Source organism: Anomaloglossus baeobatrachus, chromosome 3 (genome assembly GCF_048569485.1).
Source record: "Anomaloglossus baeobatrachus isolate aAnoBae1 chromosome 3, aAnoBae1.hap1, whole genome shotgun sequence".
In the NCBI taxonomy this organism is placed as follows: Eukaryota; Metazoa; Chordata; class Amphibia; order Anura; family Aromobatidae; genus Anomaloglossus; species Anomaloglossus baeobatrachus.
The window spans coordinates 350,578,377-350,604,010 of record NC_134355.1 but is presented as its reverse complement, the minus strand read 5'-3'; the positions used below and the strand labels follow the sequence as shown (position 1 = coordinate 350,604,010).

At 43.4% G+C, this 25,634-nt stretch overlaps 1 protein-coding gene across 5 annotated transcripts in view; it reads left to right on the top strand.

Annotated features, from left to right (window-relative positions):
- The window catches only part of KLHL32 (kelch like family member 32), a 437,153-nt gene that overhangs the window by 257,466 nt on the left and 154,053 nt on the right, over positions 1-25,634 (top strand). For all 5 annotated transcript variants that reach the window (XM_075338390.1, XM_075338392.1, XM_075338391.1 and 2 more), the window contains one exon: positions 20,474-20,689. In XM_075338390.1, the coding sequence (XP_075194505.1) occupies positions 20,474-20,689 (216 nt within the window). The remainder of the gene's footprint in view (positions 1-20,473; positions 20,690-25,634) is intronic.

Genomic DNA, 25,634 nt, shown 5'->3' with positions numbered 1-25,634 from the left:
GTTTTTTCGTGACATATTGGGCTTCATGTTAGAGGTAAATTTAGGAGGATATTTTTTTATTTTATTTGTGAAAAAATCTGAAGTTTGACAAAAAAAATAAAAATTTTGCAATTTTCAAACTTTTAATTTTTATGCCCATAAACCAGAGAGTTATGTCACACAAAATAGTTAATAAATAACATTTCCCACTTGTTTACTTTAGATCAGCGTAATTTTTGAAACAAAATTTTTTGAGGTTAGGAAGTTAGAAGGGTTCAAAGTTCATCAGCAATTTCCCATTTTTTCAACAAAATTTACAAAACCATTTTTTTAGGGACCACATCCCATTTGAAGTGACTTTGAGAGGCCTAGGTGACAGAAAATACCCAAACGTGACACCATTCTAAAAACTGCACCCCTCAAGGTACTCAAAACCACATTCAAGAAGTTTATTAACCCTTCAGGTGCTTCACAGGAACTAAAGTAATGTGGAATGAAAAAAAATAAAATTTAACATTTTACCTAAAAATGTTGCTTTAGCACTAATTTTCTTACTTTTTCAAGAGGTAACACCACAACTTGGACCTCACACTTTGTTACCCACTTTCTTATGAGCGCGCTGATACCCCACATGTGGTCAGAAACCTTTGTTTGGGTAAATGGGAGAGCTTGGAACGAAAGGAGCAATATTTGAATTTTGGAAAGCAAAGTTGGCTGAAACAGATTGCGGGCACCATGTTGCATTTACAGATCCCCTAAGGTACCTAAACAGCAGGAACCCCCCTCAAGTGACCCCATTTTGGAAACTAGACCCCTTAAGGCTTCTATCGAGGGGTATTCTGAGCATTTTGGACCCACAGGTACTTCACAGATTTTGATAACGTTACGTTGTCATATTGAAAATTGTCATTTTTTTCTCAAAAATGTTGCTTTAGCATCAATTCTCTCACTTTTTCAAGAGGTAATTCCAAAAATTTGACCCAAATCTTTGTTACCCACTTTTTTATGAGCGTGGTGATACCTCACATGTGGTCTGAAACCTTTGTATGGACAAATGGGAGGGTTTGGAACGAAAGGAGCAATATTTGAATTTTGTAAAGGAAATTTGGCTGAAAAAGATTGCGGGCACCATGTCGCATTTGGAGGACCCCTAAGGTACGTAAACAGCAAAAAACCACCACAAGTGACCCCATATTGGAAACTAGGCCTCTCAAGGAATTTATCTAGATGTTTGGTGAGTACCCTGAACCCCCAGGTGCTTCACAGAAGTTTATAACGTTGAGCCATGAAAATAAAAAAATAAAATTTTACCACAAAATTGTTACTTCAACCAGGTAGTTTTTTTTTTCACAAGGGTAACAGGGAAAAAATCACCATGAAATTTATTGTGCAATTTCTCCTGAGTTTGGTGATATCTTATATGTGGTGGAAATCAACTGTTTGGGCACACGGCAGGTCTTGGAAGGGAAGGAGTGCCATTTGACTGCAAAATTGGCTGGAATCAATTGCGGACGTCATGGTGCATTAGGAGAGCCCCTGAGGTGCCTAAGCAGTGGAGGTCCCCCACAAGTGACCCCATTCTGGAAAATAAACCCCTCAAGGAATTTATCTAGATGTTTGGTGAGTACCCTGAACCCCCAGGTGCTTCACAGAAGTTTATAACGTTGAGCTGTGAAAAGACAAAAAAATACATTTTTACCACAAAATTGTTACTTCAACCACATAGCTTTTTTTTTAACAAGAGTAAAAGGAAAAAAAGTGTTTGGTGGAAATCAACTGTTTGGGTGCACAGCAGGGCTCGGAAGGGAAAAAGTGCCATTTGACTGAACATTTGGCTGGAATAATTAGTGGACGCTATGTCGCATTTGGAAAGCCCCTAAAGTGCCTAAACAGTGGAGGTCCCCCACAAGTGACCCCATTTTGGAAACAAGACACCTCAAGGCTTTTATCTAGGTGTATATTGAGCATTTTGAATCCACGAATACTTCACAGAATTTAATAAGCTTAGGTTGCCATATTGAAATTTTTCATTTTTTTCACAAAAAGGTTTCTTTAGCATCACATTTCTCACTTTTTCAAGAGGCAACAACAAAACGTGGACCCCACAGGTTATCCAATTTCTTGTGAGCGCACATATACCCCATATGTGGCCAAAAACCTCTGTTTGGATTAATGGGAAGGCTTGGAATGGAAGGAACACCATTTGAATTTTGGAAAAGTTGAAATAAATTGCACGCACCATGTCACATTAGCAGGGCCTCTTAGGTACCTATACAGCAGAAACCCCCACAAGTGACTCCATTTTGGAAACTGGACCCCTCAAGGATTTTATTCAGGAGTATAGTAAGCATTTTGAATCCACAGGTACTTCACAAAAATGTTGCTGTAGCAACAAATTTCTCACTGTTAGGCTATGTGGCCATGATCCAGCGACACGGCGTCTAGTACACAGTGCAAGCCTTCCTGCAGAGATGTGAGTGTTGTCCACGGGAGAACGCAGCTGCCCATGCCCACGATTTGGGTTCAGGCTGCTGTGGACTTTAGCTCTATTCTACCTGCACAGAACACTCATCTCCGCAGCATAAATTGACATGCTGAGGCTCGGGAAGCTGCGCCACAGGTCAGTTTATGCTGCGGAGAAAAGAAGCACAGTGGGCATGAGATTTCTAAAAATCCTTCCACTGTGCTTCTACTGCACAACGCAGCATTATGGACGCAGGGAAAACACTGCTCCCAAAACGCTGCAAACCCCGATTGTGGGCGCATAGCCTAAAATGCTACAATGGATGAATGGATAGATGTCAAACATATATAACGTCCCACCACATGCATATTCTAAGCTGGCGCCCTTTAGTCCCTTTCATGTGGCACTAAAGGGTGCCTAGCCTTGTATTTAGCCCAAAAAAAATAATTAAAATAAATGACGTGGGGTCCCCCCTATTTTTGATAGCCAGCTAGGGTAAAGCAGACAGCTGTAGCCTGCAAACCACAGCTGACAGCTTCACCTTGGCTGGTGATCAATTTGGAGGGCTCCCCAAGCTGTTTTGTGTTTTTTTTTAATTATTTATGAATAAATAATTAAAAAAAAAAAACAAACGTAGGGTCCCCCCAAATTAGATCACCAGCCAAGGTGAAGCTGACAGCTGGGGTCTGGTATTCTCAGGGTGGGAATAGTCATGGTTATTGGACTCTTCCCAGCCTAAAAATAGCAGGCCGCAGCCGCCCCAGAAGTGGCGCATCCATTAGATGCGCCAATCCTGGCGCTTCGCCCCAACTTATCCCGCGCCCTGGTGCGGTGGCAAACGGGGTAATAAATGGGGTTGATACCAGATGTGTAATGTCACCTGGCATCAAGCCCAGCAATTAGTTATGTCACGGCGTCTATTTGATACCAGACATAACTAATTGACAGTAATAAAAAAAAAAAATTGACAACAAAAAAAAAATTTATTTGAAAAAACACTCCCCAAAAACATTCCCTCTTTTGGCCAATTTATTGAAAAGAAAAAAAAAAAATCGGGTCCCTGTAATCCATTGTGAAAGTCCCGCGGCGATTCTGGACCTTCTAGAATATGGGGGGCACGTTCAGGGAACGTATCCCCCATTTTCTAGGAGTGCAGACCCTCCATTTGAGGAGAGTGGGTGCAAAGAATTTGCACCCACCCTCCCCAGGTCACAGCTGCAGACTGCCGAGCAGCAGCAGCAGCCAGCGTCTCTGAATCAGACACAGGAAGCTGAGCTGACAGCCGTGCTCTGCACGTGTGACCGGCGTCTGCTGTGAAGGAGGAGGGGGCCGTGGGGGATCAGAGCTCCGACAGGTACGGGGGACACCGGGGGACACCGGGGTGGGAATAGGGGGTGACCTGGCAGGGCCTGGGGAGCAGGTTTCTGTCGTATGTGTCATAGCACATGCGACAGAAATCATAGGAAAGGGGGAAATGCGGCCGGCGCGCTGCTGTGCGCGCCGGTATGTGCGGCGCCATGTTAGATTATCGGGAGGAAGGGGGGGTGAGGGGACACTTTGGCGACACCGGGGGACCGGAGAGGACCGGGGGATGAGATTTATCTCCCATCTGACATGTTTGTTTATGCCAGATGGGAGATAAATGATTTTTTACCGGCGCGGTCATTTACTGTAACCTGATCATCGGTATACGGTGTATACCGGTCATCAGGTGAGCGGGGACCGGAAAAACCGGCCAGAATCATGACCTCCAGGGTCTCAGCTACCCCCGGCAGCTGAGACCCCGGAATTTTTGTGACTCTGGGGGGCGCTAGACCCTTTTTTCCGACCGCCGTTAAAAAGCGGCGGATCGGAAGAAGTACCCTAATTTGTCGCCGTTAAAAGGTGTATCGGCGGTCATTAAGGGGTTAAGGCTATGTTAATTTTAAAAGTGAGAGATAGAATATCAAAAATAAAATCCAGAGAATCACATTGTATAAATTATATAAATCTATTTGCATTTTGTAGAGCGAAATAAGCCTTTGATCCCTCTAGAAAACAAGCCTTAATACTTGGTGGCAAAACCCTTGTTAGCAATGGGATCAAGGTCTGGAGACTGGCTAGGCCACTCCATGACCTTAATGCGCTTCTTTTTGAGCCACTCCTTTGTTGCCTTGACTGTATGTTTTGGGTCATTGTCGTGCTGGAAGACCCAGCCACGATCCATTTTTAATGTCCTGGTGGAGAGAAGGAGGTTGTCACTCAGGATTATACAGTACATGACTCCATCATTTGTCCCATTGATGGGGTGAGGTAGTTCTGTGCCCTTGGCAAAGAAACACCTTCAAAACATAATGTTTCCACCTACATACCTGACAGTGGGGATGGTGTTCTTTGGGTCATAGGCAGCATTTCTCTTCCTCCAAACATAGCGTGTTGGGTTAATGCCAAAGAGTTCAATTTTTGTCTCCTCTGACCACAGCATCTTCTACAAATCACTCTCAGAATCATGCAGGTGTCAGGTGTTCATTGGAAAACTTCAGATGGGCCGGCTGCACTTGTTCCTTCTTGAGCAGTGGGACTTTCCGGGCTCTGCAGGATTTTAATCCATTACGGTGTAATGTATTACCAATGGCTTTCTTGGTGACAGTAGTCCCAGCTGCCTTGAGATCATTAACAAATTCCTCCCATGTAGTTTTAGGCTGATCTCTCACCTTCCTCATGATCCTGGATACCCCAAGAGGTGAGATTTTGCATGGAGCCCCCACATCGATGTCGATTGACACTCATTTTGTATTTCTTCTGTTTTCTTGCTATTGCACCAACAGTTGTCTCCTCACCCAGCGTCTTACTTATGGTTTTGTAGCCCATTTCAGTCTTGTGCAGGTCTATGATCTTGTCCCTGACATCATTAGAAAGGTCTTTGGTCTTGGTCATGTTGTAGAGATTATCAAAGTAAAAAAACTGGAGAAAAACAGGTTTAATGCCGCGCTAGGAAACCACGAGCATGAATATAATAAATTGTTCTTTTATTTAGATCATTCCAACGCGTTTCGGAGACTTATCTGCCTCCTTCCTCAGGGAAAAGGATTCTTTTCCCTGAGGATGGAGGCAGATGAGTCTCCGAAACGCGTTGGAATGATCTAAATAAAAGAACAATTTATTATATTCATGCTCGTGGTTTCCTAGCGCGGCATAAAACCCGTTTTTCTCCATTTTTTTTACTTTGATAATCTTGCTCTGTGACGGGGCCGCTGCTGAACCACCTAAGCACTCATCCACGTCTGCAAAGGGGTTGTGACTGGCACAACCACGCCAGGTGAGTGCATTGCTCTTTTACCTTTCGCCCTGTAAACCGTGTAAGACCCTATTGCGCCTTCTTCTCTCCCACTACAGCACCTTCATGTTGTAGAGGTTAGAGTCTGACTGATTGAGTGTGTGGACAGGTGTCTTTTATACAGGTGACAATTTAAGACCGCTGTCTTTAATGCAGGTAAGGAATTGATTACAAGCATCTAAGTGGTCTGTAGGAGCCAGAACTCTTTAATGGTTAGTAGGGGATCAAATACTTATTTCTCTCTGCAAAATGCAGATAAATTAATATAATTATTCAATGTGATTTTCTGGATTTTATTTTTGATATTCTACCTCTCACTGTTAAAATTAACCTACCCTTAAAATTATAGACTGTTCATGTCTTTGTCAGTGAGCAAACTTACAAAATCAGCAAGGGATTAAATAATTATTTCCTTCACTGTAGTGACACTTTATAAGTGATAAGAATAATTCTTCATTAATAATACAACAATGTTACATATTAAAGACCTCCCTAATATTGCATTGTGTCAGGCAACAAATAATAAATTATAACAAGGACATATCAGACATTGATTGTAAAGCAGATGAAAAAAATGGGTGCACCAATCTCCATACCCAACATAAAGTTCAGTGGCAACCAATCACATAAAGTAGTTGTTATAGCATTACTAGTTGTAAAACCTACCATAGATATTAACAGATCACACATAAATAGAATATAAAATAATGCTCTGAGGTCCACACGAGGTCCCACGACGATTCAGCTCTGCTACATCTGAAATTATAGTGCGTGATCATGGAACATGTCCGCACACTGTAACTGCAGGCAGAGAATAAGCTGCAAACAGCAGTGACATCACTCAGGTTAGTTGGGGTCACAGCTGGAGGTTCCCATGGTCCTCCACCTGTGACCGCAGCTAACCTGACCTCAGGTGGGGGGGTCACTGAGTTTAATGAAGTACACTGAGGTCAGGTTACCTGTGGTCACAGGTAGAGGACTGTGGGAACTTCCAGCTGTGATCGCAACTAACTTGAGTGACATCCTCACTGATCGCGGCTCATTCTCTGCCTGCAGTTCCAGCGTGCGGGCATGTTCCATGATTGCCCGCTGTAATCTCAGATATAGCTGTCATGATCCAGGCCGGCTTTTCCCTGCTGCTGGTTACACCCAGCTCTGCCCTGGTCATGTCAGGGGTTAACTTCCCTTGCCTCATTCTGCATCCCAGGATGCTATATATTGTCTCTCTACCTATGGCTCAGTGCCAGTGATATTTCTGCCTTGTAGTGTGTATACCGGCTCTGGTCAGTGTTCCTGATTTGTTCTGCCTCCCTGCTACTGTGTCCTGACTTTGATCCTACCCCGTTTGTCTGCCTGTCCCAGCCCCTATTTTCCCTCTCCTGTCTGATGTTTGTGTTTCCCTCTGCATACCTGATCTCCCGCCTTCTGACTCGGTTCTGCTTTCTGACTTTGGTATTGATCCTCCCTTTGCAGTGACTCAACTTTCCTGGCTAGAACCTGACTGTTTCACTACTCTTTTGCCCCCTGGGGATCCGCCTGTTAACATTGCTGAAGTTACTCTGCTGTACTTCACCTGGCTTTCCGTTAGTGTTTTTTTGTCTCTCCTTCACTACTCTGCTGCCACCTATTGGGGATTACGCTGTACTGCGTCTTAATAGCCTTTGTACAGCATGACCATAGCAGAGGTGAATCATTGCAGGACCTCATGTGGATAAAATCAGACCTTTAGGGGTGTTTTGGGGGTTAATAAAGTGGTGAAAGAGAGTAATTTTTGCCTTTTACTTAATATAAAGGAGTTTTTGGGTGTTTGTGTTTATTTCTTTTCACTTACACATTAGTAATGGGGGATGTCTCATAGATGCCTCCCATTACTAATCTAGGGCTTAGTGACAGTTGGGGGATGCGATTAACCCCTTATTACCCAGATTGCCACTGCACCAGGGCAATTGGTTAGAGCCAGGTAAAGTGCTGGGATTGTCGCATGTAATGGCTGCGACAATTCTGGGTGGCTGCAGGCTGCTATTGTTAGGCTGCGGGGGCTCAATACGCACAGGTCTCCCCAGCCTGAGAATACCAGCACCCAGTTGTCGGGCTTTATCTTCGCTGGGTATCAAAACTTGGGGAACTGCAAGAAGTTGTATAAATTATTTATTTAAATAATTTTTAAAAAAGCCGCATGTGGTTCTTTTTTTCATACACAGCCAAGATAAGCACATGGCTGGGGACTGCAGCCTTTAGCCATATACTTTATCTGTGCTAGGTATCATAATTTGGTTGGAAGTGTCAGACACGCTGTCACTCAGCATGGGGGCGCATCTGACTGCAACCAATCACAGAAGCCGATTGGTGGGGAAATCAGTACATATGCATGAAGGCTAATACATGACCGCGGCGCCTCGGTAAGTATAGCGCCGCTTGTTAGATTATTTTTTCCTTTATTTTTACTTAATTTTTTTCTATTACCCAAGTGCTGGATATGGATCATTACCCGAAATTCCCTGAGAATTCCAGGCCCGGCACTTGAGTACGTTTCAAACAACGCAGATCCGAACTTTTACAATTCAGGTCCATCCTTCACTACTGGCAATTAAGTTGTTTCACCTTCAGGACTCACTTAACTTTTAATAAAGGTTTTACCTGGGATGATTCTATGATCTTTCATTATCTTGAAAAGAGATCACAGTACTGATATACATGTTCATCCCAGACCACAGGGCTTCAGAGACTTCTCTAGGAAATTCGCAATTGATTGGAGACTAGAGTAAATCAAGATTAACTGTGACGTTTATGGTGGATATAAAGAAGACCTGTCACTAATTATTTTTATATGAAACTGCCTACTTCACCAAAAAGGGGCTGAATACTTCATACATTTTTTTTTTTACTTTTCTTCGTCTCCATTCCATTCTGGGGATATATGCTTTTGAATTCTAGGGTAGGTCACCATGACATTAGAGAAAATCTGTCCAATTATGTTAATCAGCATTTGATCAGAGTGGCATCAGTTTTTGCTAGAAATGGGGAGGAAAACAGAAAAAGTTTCTCCATCTTCTCCTTTTTGCTAGTCCAGGAAAAGTTGACTGACTGCATTTGGATGTCAACCGAGTGCAGTCCGATTTTTTTCACGGTCTCATAGACTTAAATGAGTGATCACCATCCAATTCTTTGAGTAAAATCATAGATTCTGTGATTTTTTTTCATATGCCCAATTAGTCAGTGAAAAAAGTTATTAATCTGCTCTGCCTCATTGAATAAAATTGGTCTAAGTGTGAACCATTTTTTTATTGGATAACACTTGGACCAAAAATATGGTATTATTGTAATGACACGGACTTAGGGAAGGTCCATCATGAGGTAAAACACACAACAGACAGGGGTTTTAAAAAGACAAACAAGGGGTACACAATAACAACAGTGGGCTCTGATGCTAGTGAGAGGGAAAATGGACACCTACTCCACTTACCTGCTGCTTTACCTGCACTCCTAGCCAGTCCCTATACAGGTACCTCACCTGTCTCTGAGTAGGAACCTGAAGCCCTGAGGGACCTTGCAGTAATCCCTGGCTAAGGAGTGGGAAGGTAAGGATCACCAGTCCCAACGCTGCACTAAAACCACACACCAAGGGAAGGTAAGACAGAGAGGGGGGAAAACAACAACAGAAACTCCAACAACTAGGCTGCAATCAGGCACCAGTACTGCAGCTTACACTGAAACCAACAGCAAGGAATCCAGCAACTTCTTCAACCTCCAGGCGCAGAATCCAAATGGCAAAGAGAGAATAACCAACACCCTGTGCTGGGAGCAGAGAGAATAGGAGTGGTCTCAAACACCTGATCTGAGTGAGAAACTGCTGGCAAGAAAAACTAACATTAACCCTTGGCACACCCTAAGAAAGAAAACACATTTAATATGTAGAGACTCAGATGACAATGAGACATTCTAGTCCTGATCCTGTCACTGGTCTCAAAATACTGAAAGACAGCCGTCACACATGTGCACAAGCACTTACTGTGACCAATATGCAAATTTCTGCTTTAAAAAGGAGGTGTTTCATTTTTCACCACTCTATTGTCCCATCATAGGAGGATTTCATTACAGAGGGGAAAAAGAGGAAAACCCAAAGAGAATACCAAATCAGCCTCTCTGATTACTTAACCATGCTGAGAACTCTTCACTCACCAGATCATTCTGAAAAAGCCTGTTTTGCAATTCTCTGGGCTTTTGCAATATTTTCCTTGTATGATGTGGCCTTGTCATGATTGGGTAGATTAATAGAGTGGAAAAAGTACTGGTAAACGCCCCCAGAGAAAAATCTTTTTTATTTACTGGTCTAGAGGAAATTTACATATGGGGCACAGTAAAATTTTCCATAAATGGAGCAAAATAAAAAAAAATGCTTTAATATGCTTCAGCCTTTTTCTAATAAGATATGCAGTTACAGATATAGAAAAGTAGTGGAATGTCCTCTTTAATATTGCAGAGAAGAACATTTATTTTTTTTCTGCAGAACTAGAGCATGGCCTAAGGCCTCCTACACACTTCCGTATAAAATACGTACGTGTCTCACGTTCCGTTTTTCGGGTCCGTATTCCGTTTTTTATGGGCGTTTCTCCGGTACGTGTGACATCCGTGTGATGGCGTATGGTTGCCGTGTGTGCGTGTGGAATGTCCGTGTATGCGTACATGTAATGTCCTTGTGGTGTCCGTATGTGTTGATCTGTGTGTTGTAAAATGTCGTTGCTACATACCCGCTGACAGCCGACACAGACAGAGATGAGCGATTAGAATGAACTCGGGTGAACCTCACCCGACTTCATTGTCATACCACGGCTCTGTCTGTGTGGCGTCCTGATTAGCGGTCACCCGTGAAGGACTCACCGGTGACCGCTAATCCCCTGAGTAACTGAAGTTAGCAGTGACATTAGCGCTACCGTCACTCAGGTTACCCATGGCTAGCTGGAGTCACCCACCCGACATCGCTACTCACCTGTGACTTCATCGCTCATCGCGTGGCTCACTTCAGTTGCTGCTTGGAGGTGATAGAGAGCGATCATTGTGTGTGGCCGCTCCTGTCACCTTCATGTAGCAGAGTTGAGAGCGTCATGGGACCTCCATGGATTACGGCGGACCTGGATGGGTTTTTTGATTTCATTAAATTGGTGAACGAGGGTGTTTTTTTTAATTATTCTAAATAAAGGATTTTTTGAATGTGTGTGTTTATTTACTTTTAATAACAGGTTAATCATGGCAGTTATCTTGGGGAGACGGCTGCCATGATTAACCTAGGACTTAGTGGCAGCTATGGGCTGCTGCCATTAACTCCTTATTAACCCAATTGCTACTGCACCAGTACAATTCGGAATGAGTCAGGTAGAGTCCCGGAACTGTCGCATCTAATGGATGCGGCTTCTCCGGGCGGCTGCTGGCTTATATTGTTAGGCTTGGGGGGCTCCCCATAACATGGGGCTCACCATCCTGAGAATACCAGCCTTCAGCCGTATGACTTTACCATGGCTGGTATCAAAATTGGGGGGGATCGTACGCAGTTTTTTTTAATTATTTATTTATTTTACTGCACAATATAGACATGCCCACCGGCTGCTGTGATTGCTTGCAGTGAGACAGCTGTCACTCAACGTGTGGGCATGTCTGACTGCAACCAATCATAGGCGCCTGTGGGCGGGGGAAGCAGGGAATAGTAGATTGAATAATGAGCGACCGGCATTTTCAAAATAGTTAAAGCCGCCGTAGCTTTTGCACAGCTGTTCATCGCCGCGCTGGTGATCGTTAAGTATGAGACAGGGGGAGATACAGACCGACCTATAAAGGGATATTGACTGACAACCACAGAAAAAAAGGGAGATTAACTGACAACCACATAAAAAATAGATTGACCGACATCGCTCACTAAAAAATGCACACGGACGGTACATGTATCACACGGACATGCTACGTGTGCCGTCCGTGCAGGCACGGACCCATTGACTTTAGCGGGTCCATGCCTGCGTGATGCCAGCGAAAAACGGACACGTCGAGCGTGTTTGAAAACACACACACACGTACTAACCACACGGACACACGTTCCGTGTGGTTTTTCGTGTGTGTGTCTTCTACCATAGGGTAGCATTGGTGTACGTGTCTGCGTGCCGCCAGTACGTGCAAAAACGTACCAAACACGTACCGGCGGCACGGATGTGTGTCAGAGGCCTAAGACATGTTATTTTTAAAGAATTTTAAGCAGGAAAGTGGATGTTATGCAGATTTCAACCAGAATATGTGCCAAAATGCGTGTGAAAAATTCCTTTGCGGGAGCATAGCCTAATAATAAAATAGAGGGATAGCTTAAGGGTACGCTCATACAAGCGTTGAAATCGGACGAGTGCAATGTGAGAAAATCTCGCATTGCACTCTGACCAATGTTAGTCAATGAGGGAGAGTAGTTGGTCAGATTCTGGATGCAAGAAAAGTAGCAGCATGCTGCGATTTTCTGCGAGAGCCGTGTCACTCGCACCCATTCAAGTGAATGGGTGCGAGAGAAACATCGCACTGCACTCGGATGTTATCCCAGTGCAGTGCGATATACGCACAGGCTGACAATGGAGGAGATGGGAGGATTAACTCCTCCCTCTCATCCGCAGCGCCCGCCCTCAGCATCGCAGCTGTGACCTGATTGCAGAACCGGGTCACAGTCGCATGACACTCGGCTCACGCTTGCAGCGGAGACTGAGCCGGGAGTCATTAGCATATTGCATCCGATACGCTCGTGTGAGTTCAGCCTTAGGCCCCCTTCACACACACGTGCCTCCGGTACGTGCTAGGTCCGTGCCCGCATGTACTGGAGACACGGGCACACGTAAACTCATTAAAATGGGTTTATGTGCACGCACGTGTTCAGCCATTGGCCCGTGCCTCCGTGTGGAGCACACGTGAGCACCTTGTGATCCATACGGAGGCATGTCCGTTTTTCTCCGGCAGCACGGCTGTCACGCGGACCGCACGCATACCACACGGATGTAGTGTGGATGCGGGCCCACGTGACACGCGCTGGAAAAACACACGTGTCATTGTAAAAATAAAAAAAACACATACTCACCTCCACCAGCCCTGCAGTCTCTGCCACGGCTGTCACCTGCATCCAACCCCCAGTGAATTTGAACAACGCATCTTCTTCACTGAGGCCCGGAAGCAGCGTCAGCGGGGCGTGGCCTGTGACGGACGCTGTCATTCAGCACCACAGACAGCTCCGGAAGAAACAGGTAAGGTGGGACTATCCGTTCTCCGTGTGTTATTACGTATAACACACGGAGAACAAGCATGTGCCACAAACATGGCACACGGGGAGCAAACCATCCCTTTAATACGGCCGTGAAAAAACGGTACGTTTTTTTCACATGCGTGTGAAGGGGGCCTAAGACTGAGTTCACGTTACAGTGATAAAGAGCTAAGAGAGCTATGCCAGGCTTCAGGAGTTTACTTTTGAAATGGATCTCAATTAATCCATTGGGTTCTTTAATTTATTTTGTGCATTCAGGTAAAGCAAAAAAAAAAATACATAAATTGCAGTAAAAAATAGTGAAGGAAAACTCAACAAACCCTTATTTACACATTGTGAAAATAAACGAGATTTTTTTCTGCTTTTCTGCTCTGGATTTCACCATTCCCAGTTCATAGAATGTAATCTGTAACAAATCAATGAGCATATGCGCATCATTATCCGCATGTAAAATATCCAGATTTTGCCATTGATTCACACGAAGAACAAAAATTATTAAAAGTAAATGAGATTATCTGTGATGTGAACAAAGCCTTAAAGGGAATGTTTCAGCAGGGTTTTGCTATGTAGTCTGAGAGCAGCATGATGTAGAACCTGTGAGCCAGATTCCAGGGATGTGTATTTTTGAGAAATCTGTTTTCCCCACCCACACCACTGTTTGGCATGTTCTTGTGTGCACTGTGCATTGTTAGCAGGCTGAGCTAGAGGTGGGATTTCAGATTATGTTGACTAGTCTGCATGTGAGACCAAGTCAGGCAGTGATAATCTTCTGATAAAATACAGATTGTATTTAAACTACAAATATATCAAAAAGACTGACCTGCACATCCAACAGATGTAAACAGGTGCTAGCTGAAAAAACACTATAACTACAAGACACATACAGCTGCACTCTAAAATGATACCTGAAAACAATATAACTACGGAACACGTACAGCTGCACTCTAAAATGATTTCACCAAGTGAAAAAAGGTCAATATATAAGCTAAGTATGTCTTTTTTCAAAAATTCCTATAGCAGTAATGCAATACCAGAGTTCCCTTATTCATTGTTAGCATTTTAGAGTGCAGCTGTATATGTTTTGTATTTAAACAACAGCACACAGCCTACTAAGTAGCATATCCCTGGAATGAGCCTTATTTGCTCTATATTGTGTTGCACTTAAATTAAATAGCAAAAAGCTGCTGACAGATACCCTTTAAGAAGAATTTTGTGTTCCAAAAACAAAATATTTATGTTTTCAAAAGAACGTGAATGTAAAAAAAAACCCCAAATGCTTAAGAAATAAATTCTGTAACAGTAAAAAAACGAAGATAGATTGTCAGCTCTAACGCCAACACATTATGTAGTTTATAGATAATTAGAAAAATGAATTCTCCATATTTTGCCCTGAAAATCAAAACATTGTGAAAGTTTTCAGTTTAATGGCACAGATGATAATGTTCTGATTCTCAGCCAAACATATAATAAGTGCATTAAGATTTGTGTTGAAATGTTTCTGTAATTCGTATTATAGTAATTATTAAATGAAAGACTGAGCACATTTCACATTGTGTAAATTAGTGACTGATATTGAAATTCATGTGCATGATTTCACAAAGTGAAAAAAGGAAGTGGAGTTGATGCATGAATGATAATTTATCAGTCTCCTCAATTAGGAATAAATACTTGTTCTTTGTGCTATAGAATTAATGGGACAATCCACATGCACACTTGCTTTTTACCTAAACCAATTAATCGTATGCTAAGTTCTCCCAGTTTTCTAGAAAATGAGCCCCAACATTCAGTTCTTGCACTGTACCTTACAGCTGATATAATGTTACCATGACCCCAGCCTGTGAAAAATATTGATCTTGATGTTATAGCCTCTAATTTATAAAGAACAGATATAATGACTTAGCTGTACAGTGACCCGACTTTGCGTAATGTCAATATATGTAATAATACTCATTTTGATGTGTCATATGACAACATCAACTGGGAAACATAGTCCCAATTTATAACATTCGCGCCTTGAATACAGAGATTAGCTAATGATCTTCTTTCCATTATGCGTACAGTACCTTTATGCAGTTCTAAGAACTAAATGTAATTCTATCATTTACAATTCTTAGACTATGTTAAGGGGAACCCGACAGCTGGTTCATGCTGCCAAAGGCATCTGTCATGCTGTGCCAGTTTGCGGCTGTGCCAGGGAATGATGAGAGTTGTACTTTTGAAACAGCTTGAAAGCTGCCGATTGAGGAAAACTGCTTTAGACTTTTTCTAATTTCTTTGAAAACTATGGACAAGTATATTGGCATTGTAACTAGTCATGGATGGACTCATAATGTAAAAGTCCGGATCCGCCCGAGTGCTGGGCCCAGAATTCTCAGGGAATTCCAGCTAATGATCCAGATCGGGTAATACAAAAAAATAAAGGAAAAATAAAAAAGATAATAAAGCAAGCGCTTCATACTTACTGAGTCTCCGGCGTGGCTGTAACTGCTTCCTAGCCACTAATTCACTTTTGGGGCCGCTCATTAACTTCATTGCAATTTCACTACTTACCCCGTCCATCAATGTCTGTGATTGGTTGCAGCCAGATGCATCGCCACGCTGAGTGACGGCGTGTCTGACTGCTTCCCATCACAGACCCTGTCTTTGGGTCTATTGTACAGTAAAAATAAATAACGAAAAAAAATTGGCGTACGGTTCCCCCATATTATGATACCCAGAATAGTTAAAGCGTACTGCTCTAGGCTGCAGCCCCTAGCTGTGATCTTATTTTGGCTGTGTAGCAAAATAACAGGAACTGCATGTGGCTTTTTTTAGTTAGAAAAATGGTGTGCAGTCCCCCCCCCAGTTTTGATACCCAGCCATGATAAAGCCTAACAGCTGGGGACTGGTATTCTCAGGCTGGGGAGGCCCATGGTTATTGGGCTCCCCAGCCTAAAAATAGCAGCCTGCAATCACCCAGAATTGTCGCATGCATCAGACTTTCCAGTCTCCCGCAAGTAGGTGACACTACTTCCGGGGCCGCTCATACCCACCCTGTGTGATAGCGTGTCTGATTGCTAGGAATCACACACTGTGTGCATCTCTATAGTGTAAAAAAATTGGCATAGGGTCCCCCCATATTATGATACCCAGCACAGATAAAGCATGCAGCTACAGGCTACAGAACCCATCTGTGTACTTATCTGTGTATCAAAATAAGAGGGACCCCATGCAGATTTTTTTAATTAGTTAAATACATAGTTAGAAAAATGGCATGCCGCCTCTCCAATTTTGATGCCCAGCCATGATAAAGCCCAACAGCTGGGGTCTGGTATTCTCAGGCTGGGGTGACCCACGAACAGATTTTGACAGAATTCTGGCATAAAACGTTTTGAACTGGTACAATGTTTTTTGACAAACTCATAGTTGTACAAAAGTTTTCAGAATTTTGTCATTTTTTTTTTATCCGAGTCATGACTAACTCGCACATCTTTCGAAATGTTGGCAAAGCTTAGCTAGAGTGTGGAGGAAGCAGTCAACAAATTCATTAGCATTTTATATCACACAAGTGGCTTAAATTATGACAGAAATGTACTTGACCCCTTTCTGGAATTTGTTTCTGTTGGTGGCACAGACATGTTAATTAATTTGGTACCTCTTACTCGGGAAATTGTTCATAAAAAGTGGTGTGCAACATACTAGCCTTGATGAATTAGGGTTTTTGTCTTTTTTTCTATGTAGAATTCCATTGTCCCTACTTTAAAAGAGATAGGGGACTAGGGGTAAAGGCCATAGTGGTGAAATATGACATATACCTTTCCAGTTTTCTATTTCTTGGGCTCTTAAAGTACACCTTCAAAATAAAACAAAATTATAGTACAAATTAAAGCCAAATATAGTACCCTTCAAAGCTTGGTCATTTGTGCTGCAGATCTTTTCTTCACAATCCATTAACAGGAACCAATTATTGCTTGCAATGTTCCAGATACAGTGGAGCTGCATGCCAATCACTGTCTACAAGACTGTCAGCTCTCATTACTCTTGCCACCCCTCCCTTCACCATTCTCATAGCAAAGGGGCCCTATACATAAAAGATAGTAGTTGTCGGACAAATTATTGTTTCACCGTTGTTTCTGCTGGTAGCTATTGCTCTTGACTCCTCCTTACATCCTTACACAGAGGTACATGCTCTGTCGAATGTTCAAATGTTTTCTATCAGAGTCTCTACCATACTGTCACCGAGAATGAAAAGATTGGCAGTTCAAAACCAGACTCGCCAAATTCTTACCTCTGACATCATCTATCAGAAAGAGTCAGGAGACCCCCTTTACATATTAGACCAGTGGTACACAACATTTTTTGGTCTAAGGGCCGCATTGTCATTCTGAACCAATCAAGAGGGCTGCATTTTTCAAGGGGTATTTACATGAATACATCACCAGAACCACCATCTGTACATCAATACATCATCAGAATCAAATTTTCAGTGTTTTTGAAAGATTTGGAGAGTTTCTGCTCAGTTTCTGCTTCAAAAAAATCAGTGTAAGCACATCTAAACTTTCAGTGAGTATTTTGAGCAGAAACTTAACTAAATCCTAATTATCTGAAAACTAAGCTTTGAGAATTTTTCAGTTTTAACATGAAACACGTTATGGATAGCTACATGGTCAGAACCACCTCGAGTACATGAATGCAGTGTCAGAACCACAGACAGTATATGAGTACAGCACCAGAACCACCATCAGTGCATGAATGCAGCACCAGAACACCATCACTACATGACTACAACACTAGGACCACCGTCAGATTATCTCACTAAAACCATTGTCCGTAAAGGAATGCATTAGCAATATTAGTACAGTTATGAATTGCAGCTTCAAGTCAGCCCCAAATACATTTTCATCATGTGATCCTGCAGCGTCTAGTATATCCTTAACAATGGTAAAGAGATACTGGCAGTTTTTGTTAACCGCCATTGTCAGACTGAAAGATGAAAAGTACAGTTGAATTGAGGAGGCTGAGAACCAGACTCTCCTAGTTCTCTGCAGGGTGTGCAACATCCTTTAGTAGGCTGCATATGGCTTGTGGGCCGTACGTTATGCAGCCTTGCATTGGACTGTCAGCTGAGCTCACAAACATTGGTGGTTTTAGCTGATGTCCGTATAATGTCTATTGGGGTCTTAAAGGGACTCTGTCAGGATGTTTTTGCTATGTAATCTGAAGACAGCATGCTGTAAGAGTTAAAATAAAGAATTCAGCCCTGCACCTCTTTAAGTGTTTTTGGTTTGGTTCTGCAAAGTTAGTTTACACCTCTTAGCTTTATCATTAGTGGGTCTGAGCAGCACGTGGGCTGTAGTCCAACTTTGCCCTATTCTGTGATTGGCAGCTTCTGTCTATGGAAATGTACACTGAAAGCTTGGTCTGGGTGGGGGCAGCTCGCTGACCTGTGCTACATGTTAAAAATGATATCTTTCACTGTGTTAGAACAGTTTCACCCAGTAATATAAGTAATAACATCATTAGATTCAGAATCTCTTTACCTATATCATGCTACTCTTAGATGAGCTAGCAAAAACCTGCTGTCAGACTCCCTTTAAGGCTCCCTTTTATTGCCAGTGCTGATGATGATGTAATTCAAATTTTGAACTGCATTGTCTCATATTAAACTGCATGTAATGTGCCAACTCTAAGGGGCACTTTGCACACAAAGACATCGCAAGCCGATGCTTGCGATGCCGAGCACGATAGTCCCCGCCCCCGTCACAGCAGCGATATCTTGTGATAGCAGCCGTAGCGAACATTATCGCTACGGCAGCTTCACATGGACTCACCTGCCTTGCGACGTCGATCTGGCCGGCGACCTGCCTCCTTATTAAGGGGGCGGGTCGTGCGGCGTCATAGTGACGTCACACGGCAGGCGGCCAATAGAAGCGGAGGGGCGGAGATGAGCGGGACGTAAACATCCCGCCTCCTTCCTTCCGCATAGCCGGCATGAGCTGCAGGACGCAGGTAGGAGATGTTCCTTGCTCCTGCGGCTTCACACACAGCGATGTGTGCTGCCGCAGGAACGAGGAACAACATCGTACCTGTCGCAGTCGCGTAATTATGGAATTCCCAGACGCTACACCGATGATACGATTACGATAATTTTTCGCTTGTTAATCGTATCATCTAGGATTTACACACTACGATGTCTAGTGCGACGCTGGAAGTGCGTCACTTTCGACATGACCCCTCCGACATCGCACCTGCGATGTCGGAGGGTGCAAAGTGCCCCTATGTAAATAACTGCCCTAAATAGTGATGGTGCGAATCTCATCCAGGTGCAGCAGCCAGGTCAGTTATCTTTGGCTGCTTAATGGAGGAACTCTGCAAACTGACTCTTACCTGCTGGCACCCCCAGATCCTCTTTTTATTAAATGTCTGAAGTAATATATTTATTGTAGAGTGACACACATGTGATGTTGCATCAGGCCAGCTAATCAAAAGAAAAGCAGTGGATGTCGACAGGTAGGAAGCAATTCACAGGGCTACTGTCTGGCTATGTTCACAGATTACTGACATGGCCGCTGGTTCAAAATACTTATGATTACTTCACAGATTAGAAAGGCGTAAAATAGATATCATATAAGGTTTTACACTTTAAAAAGCATTTTGAAAATAAAATCTATCAGTTTTAACTATTTATTAAAGTTATTTACCTATTTATTATTGGTTTTTTTTCATAATGTATTTTGTTTTCCTCATTAAAGGAGTTGATATGTTTTAATTTTTATTATTCCATAGATTCATGGACTGCGCTTTTTATCACCTTCCCTGGGTCCAACAATGCGGCTTGCTGCTGCTTCAGTCAGTTTCTGATGATTGGCTGTTGTGCTGCTCTCATGTCAATGGCGCTGCAGCAATCACTAGGCTCATGACTTATGTATTCTACATTGGCAGAACCACTGAACCCAGTGATTGGCTATGGCTGCTCAAAGTGCTGTAAGCATATCGTCCCACTGCAAGCGAATATCAAAGAGCGAAGTAATCGTGAAGAGGTATGGTTGGACTCAGGGAGCATGCGAAAAAGCCCAGTTTGTTATTTTAGCAGTCACACAGCCTATGGAGCTATAAAAGTTAAACAATATAACCTCTTGAAGATCACTTTTTGGGCTTTTATTACTACCATTGACATCTTTTTTGATGAAGATCAAACTCTATCACAAACCTGGGATTTAAAAAGTCTATTTCAATTAATGAAAAACGAAGTATAGGTAGCATTGTCATAGTTTATGGTGGATACAGTAGAAACATCTGCAACATATGGTACAGCAACGCAAGTGAGAAACATATACACTAGCTAAGTAAAATAAGCATTCTAAACATTAAAGACCATGTAAAAGTCAAGCTGAAATACCATAACATATATTTCCTCCACTGTACCGTTTTATTAACTGTCCAAATTTCTTTTGTATTTCAGGAACTAAATAGCTTTAATTACTTGGACTTGTATAAACTAGCTGACCTGTTTAATCTGGCACCGCTTGAGACAGCGGTAGTGGACTTTCTAGTAAAGCACTTGGCTGAGCTTCTGAAAAGTCACCAGGAAGAGGTTTTTGCACTGCCCTTCCGTCTACTTAGAGAAGTCCTGAAAAGTGACCAACTAACATCACTTAGCGAAGAGCAGATTTGGCAGGTGAGTAATTTTATGGAGTGTAAAAAATGTCTTTACGTCATAACAGGCTTTACACAATCATTTCTCATTTTTACATAGCAGCTTTTGATTCCGGGATTCAAAGATCATTTTTCAGGACCACCTACTGGATTCCTAAGCCCACAAGGACAAGGGATTACAAGTTATGCTATTTTTTTCCCACCAATCTTATGAAGTAGTTCCTGACAGCTAACATGTTGCACACACATAGGATTCAATGTTCAATGTGAAAGGTTCTTCTCAACTTGATAGGACACAAAATAATTAAAGGGGTTATCCGGCTTATTTTGCCTTTTTCTTGTCATTACACTATTGGGCTACATTGGGGCAGGTAAGTTGATGGTGACTACTTACCTGCCATGCTGTCAGCGCCTCTCCCCCGGCTCAGAGCGGTCATGTGACCACTCCTGCCGGGATTTTGCTGCTTCCTGTGATGTCACGATGACAAGTGCAGGAGCTTATGCCCGCCTTGTAGATGGGCATCACAGGAGACATCATGTAGCCGCTCTGCTGGGCAGGTAAAGTGCGTGGCATCCCCACCCCCCCTTCCCTGCACCCTCCCACACATCCAATAGTGCAGGGGTCTCACTGCCTGTATGCTGCATGTAGCCCCCATGCTGCTGGCGACATGCAGGCTAATGCCCTCTTGCTGATCGCTGCCTGTGCTGGGGGCCCGTGAAGTCAGCGTTGTGTATCAGATGACTGATTCACTGGTGCTGCGCAGATGGGAACACTGTATACAGCTATGATCAGCTGCCGGCCAATCAGAGGCCAGCAGCGGATCATTGCAGAAGCTGTATACAGAGCTCGGCTCTGCAGAGCACCCGGGAATCTGTCATCTGATATAAAGTGCTGTCAGCTGCCGCCCCTGATGCTGCTTGTGGCGTGCAGGCCCCTTGCTGATCGCGGCTACTTTAGGGGGCTGTGCAGTCAGCACTTTATAATAGATAACAGATTCCCGGGCGCTTTGCAGCGCCGAGCTCTGTATACAGATATGATCAGCTGCCGGCCAATCAGAGGCCAGCAGCAGATCACTGGAGAAGCTGCATAGAGAGCGCGTCCCTGCACAGTAAATTAGTCCTCTGCTCGAAAGCGCTGACTGCACAGCCCCCTGCAGAAGCCGCGATCAGCAAGGAGGGGGCTGCGGCCGCAAGAGGCAGGACGCAGGGCATCGAGGGAATGAGGAAAGGTGAGAAGGATTTGTGTTTGTTTTTTGTGTGTGTGAAGAATGGAAGACTAGGGGGCAATTCTACAGGACAGAGCATTACTACAAGAAGAGGAACCCAAGGGGACATTACTACAGGATGGGCACAAGGAAAGGGGACATTATTATATTATGGGACAGGAATGGGCACATTACTATAGTATGGGGACAGGGATGGGCACATTACTATAGTATGGGGACAGGGATGGGCACATTACTATAGTATAGGGACAGAGATGGGCACATTACTATAGTATGGGGACAGGGATGGGCACATTACTATAGTAGTGGGACAGGGATGGGCACATTACTATACTATGGGGATAGGGGTGCGCACATTACTATAGTAGGGGGACAGGGATGGGCACATTACTATATTATGGGGACAGGGATGGGCACATTACTACATTATATGTGCGGTGGATGTGAGGTGATTGTGCTGTCACAGATGAGAGAAGCAGGATCACTGCTTTGTACTACCAATGATTGGATATACAGAGCAGTGATATCTCATCTGTGCAGCACAATCACCTCACATCCACCGCACATATAATGTAGTAATGTGCCCATCAGAGAATAAAGGATAATTCAAGAGGAACAAAAGTTAGAAATGAAAAAAAAATAATGTAGGGGTGTTTTATATGACAATACAGCACAGATTAGCTCAAAACATTTTTTGGAGTTTATGTTCTTTAACAAAAATATGAACACTTCCCACATAATAATCCTGTAGCTTTTATTTATATATATATATATATATATATATATATATATATATATATACCGTCTTTTTCACTTTATAAGACGCACTTTTGTTCCCCCAAATTTTGGGGGAAAGTAGGGGGTGCGTCTTATAATCCGAATATACGGATTATATACTGCAGGGTCCAGGGGAGGTGGGGGCAGCTCTGGAGCGGTGCTGGAGGCTGAGGGAGGCTGGTAGAGGCTGGTGAGCTGGTTAAGGATGCAGCGGGAGATCTCCTGCTCCCGCTCATATAATATGCACTGCCGCTGTCCATCACCGTGGTGCTGAAACAGCACCGCGGTGACGGGCTGGGGAAGTGGCGCATATTATATGTGCCTGTGCTCCCCTTTGATCGAACATGCCCACCTGTGTTAGATATGGCCCCCATGCTGCTGCCCATAGTAAAATAAAAAACTCTTACTTACCTCCTCCTCCTCTTCCCGGTCTCCCTCCTGCTGCTGTGATCATGCACGCAGAGATATCACTCTGCTGTGCCGATCACATGACCGGCACCGAGAACCAGGGAGTGCAGGAGGCCGGAGCTCAACCGCACGGAGGGAGACACGAGGGAGGACAGTGCTGGAGAAGGTAAGGAAAGAGTTTATTTTACTAAAAGCAGCAGCCTGGGGGGCCATATCAAACACAGGGTGATGTGTGCAATCCACAGGGGGCCATGGGCAGCAATAGAGGCCATGTGCAAGCCACAGGGGGTCATGGGCAGCAATAGAGGCCGTATGCCAGCCACAGGGGGCCATGGGCAGCAATAGGGGCCGTGTGCCAGCCACAGGTGGCCATGGGCAGCAATAGGGGCCGTGTGCCAGCCACAGGGGGCCATGGGCAGCAATAGGGGGCCATGGACAGCAATAGGGGCCGTGTGCCTGCCATAGGGGCCGTGTGCCAGCCATAGAGGACGTGTGCCAGTCATAGGGGACGTGGGCCAGCCATAGGGGACATGTGGCATCACTGTGGGATGTGTGCCAGCACAAGGGGGCCATATTCAATATAAGGGGGCCATATCCAGATTAAGGGGGCTAATGTTAGGATGGGGGGCTATGAGGGACATATACCCTATATGATTTGATAGACGGACACTGGCATTATAAGACGGACCCCATTTATTAAAAAAAAAAATCTCTTTTCCTTCACCAAATTTGGGAATGCGTCTTATAATCAGGTGCGTCTTATAAAGCGAAAGATACGGTGTATATATATATATATATATATATATATATATATATATATATATACACTGTATATCTATACATACAGTATATACATATATGTATATATATATTTATATATATATATATATATTTATTTATTTTTTTTTCTTATAAAATGAGTTAATTTGGGTTATGCAATCCGCCAAAACCCAAAGGATATAAACTATAAACAACATTTTTTATATTCAGTAGTGTTATAGAGACATGAAAAAAAAGCTCAAAAACCTTTTTGGAAACATTCGTACTTTGTCTTTTGTTAAAGCACATATTATCAGTAAGGAAGGACATGACTTCAAATTTAAAGTATTTTTTTTTATAAAACGTCATACCGTTTGTTGAAATATTACATTTTGTGCATATAGCAAGCACTAGTTATTATAGTTTCCTAAAAGGCCTATAAAAGGAGACCTCATTGGTTTGCATGGGCAATTTATTTAATAAATCTCGCTCATTATGTTGGAATAATGTAATTCTCCAACAATATTTCAGAAGTTTTCTCGTCAAAAGTGTCTGGGTGAACGCTAAACTTTGATTTTAGTGTCTGTTTTTTCTATAACGAAGATTACTTGTTTCTATCTTTAAAATTATTTAAACGGTTATTCACAAATTTGCAATTTTTTTCATAAAACACAGTAAATGCAAACTTATAATATTGAAAAGAGAACTGACATCAGCTCAGTGAAGGAAATGGCATAGGTTAGGGTGCGGTGCTTAGAGGCATCAGGCAAGGTCTTGAGTTGTAGTAAGCCATGATCAAAAAGACAAAATACCAGCAATGACAAAGAAAAAGTAATAACAGAAATATCACATAAATTGCAATTCATTAAAATCAGGGAAAAAGTTAAAAAAAAACACATGAAATTGACTCCGGATCTACACGTTTCAAGCTTCCATAGCTCTTAGTCCTGAGTCTGGGATTTCCACTACTTGGACAAGCCCTTCTTAATACGTGTCTTTTCAATTTTTAAAATAATAAAGCTTATACTCACCTCCGGTGCTGGCACCGTTCCAGCAATTTCCGCACTTGATCTCCCGGGATTGCATTTCAGTATGGCAGCTAGTGCTTCCTGCTGCCAATCAGTGGCCACTTCACTCTACCGCCTTTGGACAAATCGCTTACTTTAAGAGATAGCTCTCTCTTCCTCCAGATGTATATGATGCTTCCGAAGGGAGAGTGAAATAGCTGCTGATTGGTCACATGGATCATGTGATGTCACACTGGTATGTGATCCCAGGAGAGCAAGTGCTAAAAAGCCCCTGGAAGGTTGCCGTCACTGGAGGTGAGTATAAATTTTATTTTAAAAATGGAAACCATTCTGATTGAGAAAGGGTTTTCTGAGTAGTGGACAACCCCTTTAAGTCTTAAAGCTGCTTTACACGGTACGACCGATTGTGCAATTTCACAATCGATCGTACAGCCCCCGTCCTTTTTGCGTCACGGGCAAATCGCTGCCCGTGTCGCACAAAGTCGGTAACCCCCCGTCACACGTACTTACCTCTCGTGCGACCACGCTGTGGGCGGCAAACGTCCACTTCCTGGAGTGGGAGGGACGTTCGGCGTCACAGCGACGTCAGACGGCCGCCGGCCAATGGAAGCGGAGGGGCGGAGATGAGTGGGATGTAAACATCCCGCCCACCTCCTTCCTTCACATAGCCGGCGGCGGCCGTGTGACGCAGGTGAGCTGCTGTTCATCGTTCCCGGGGTGTCACACGGAGCGGCATGTGCTACCACGGAAACAATGAACAACTAAATTA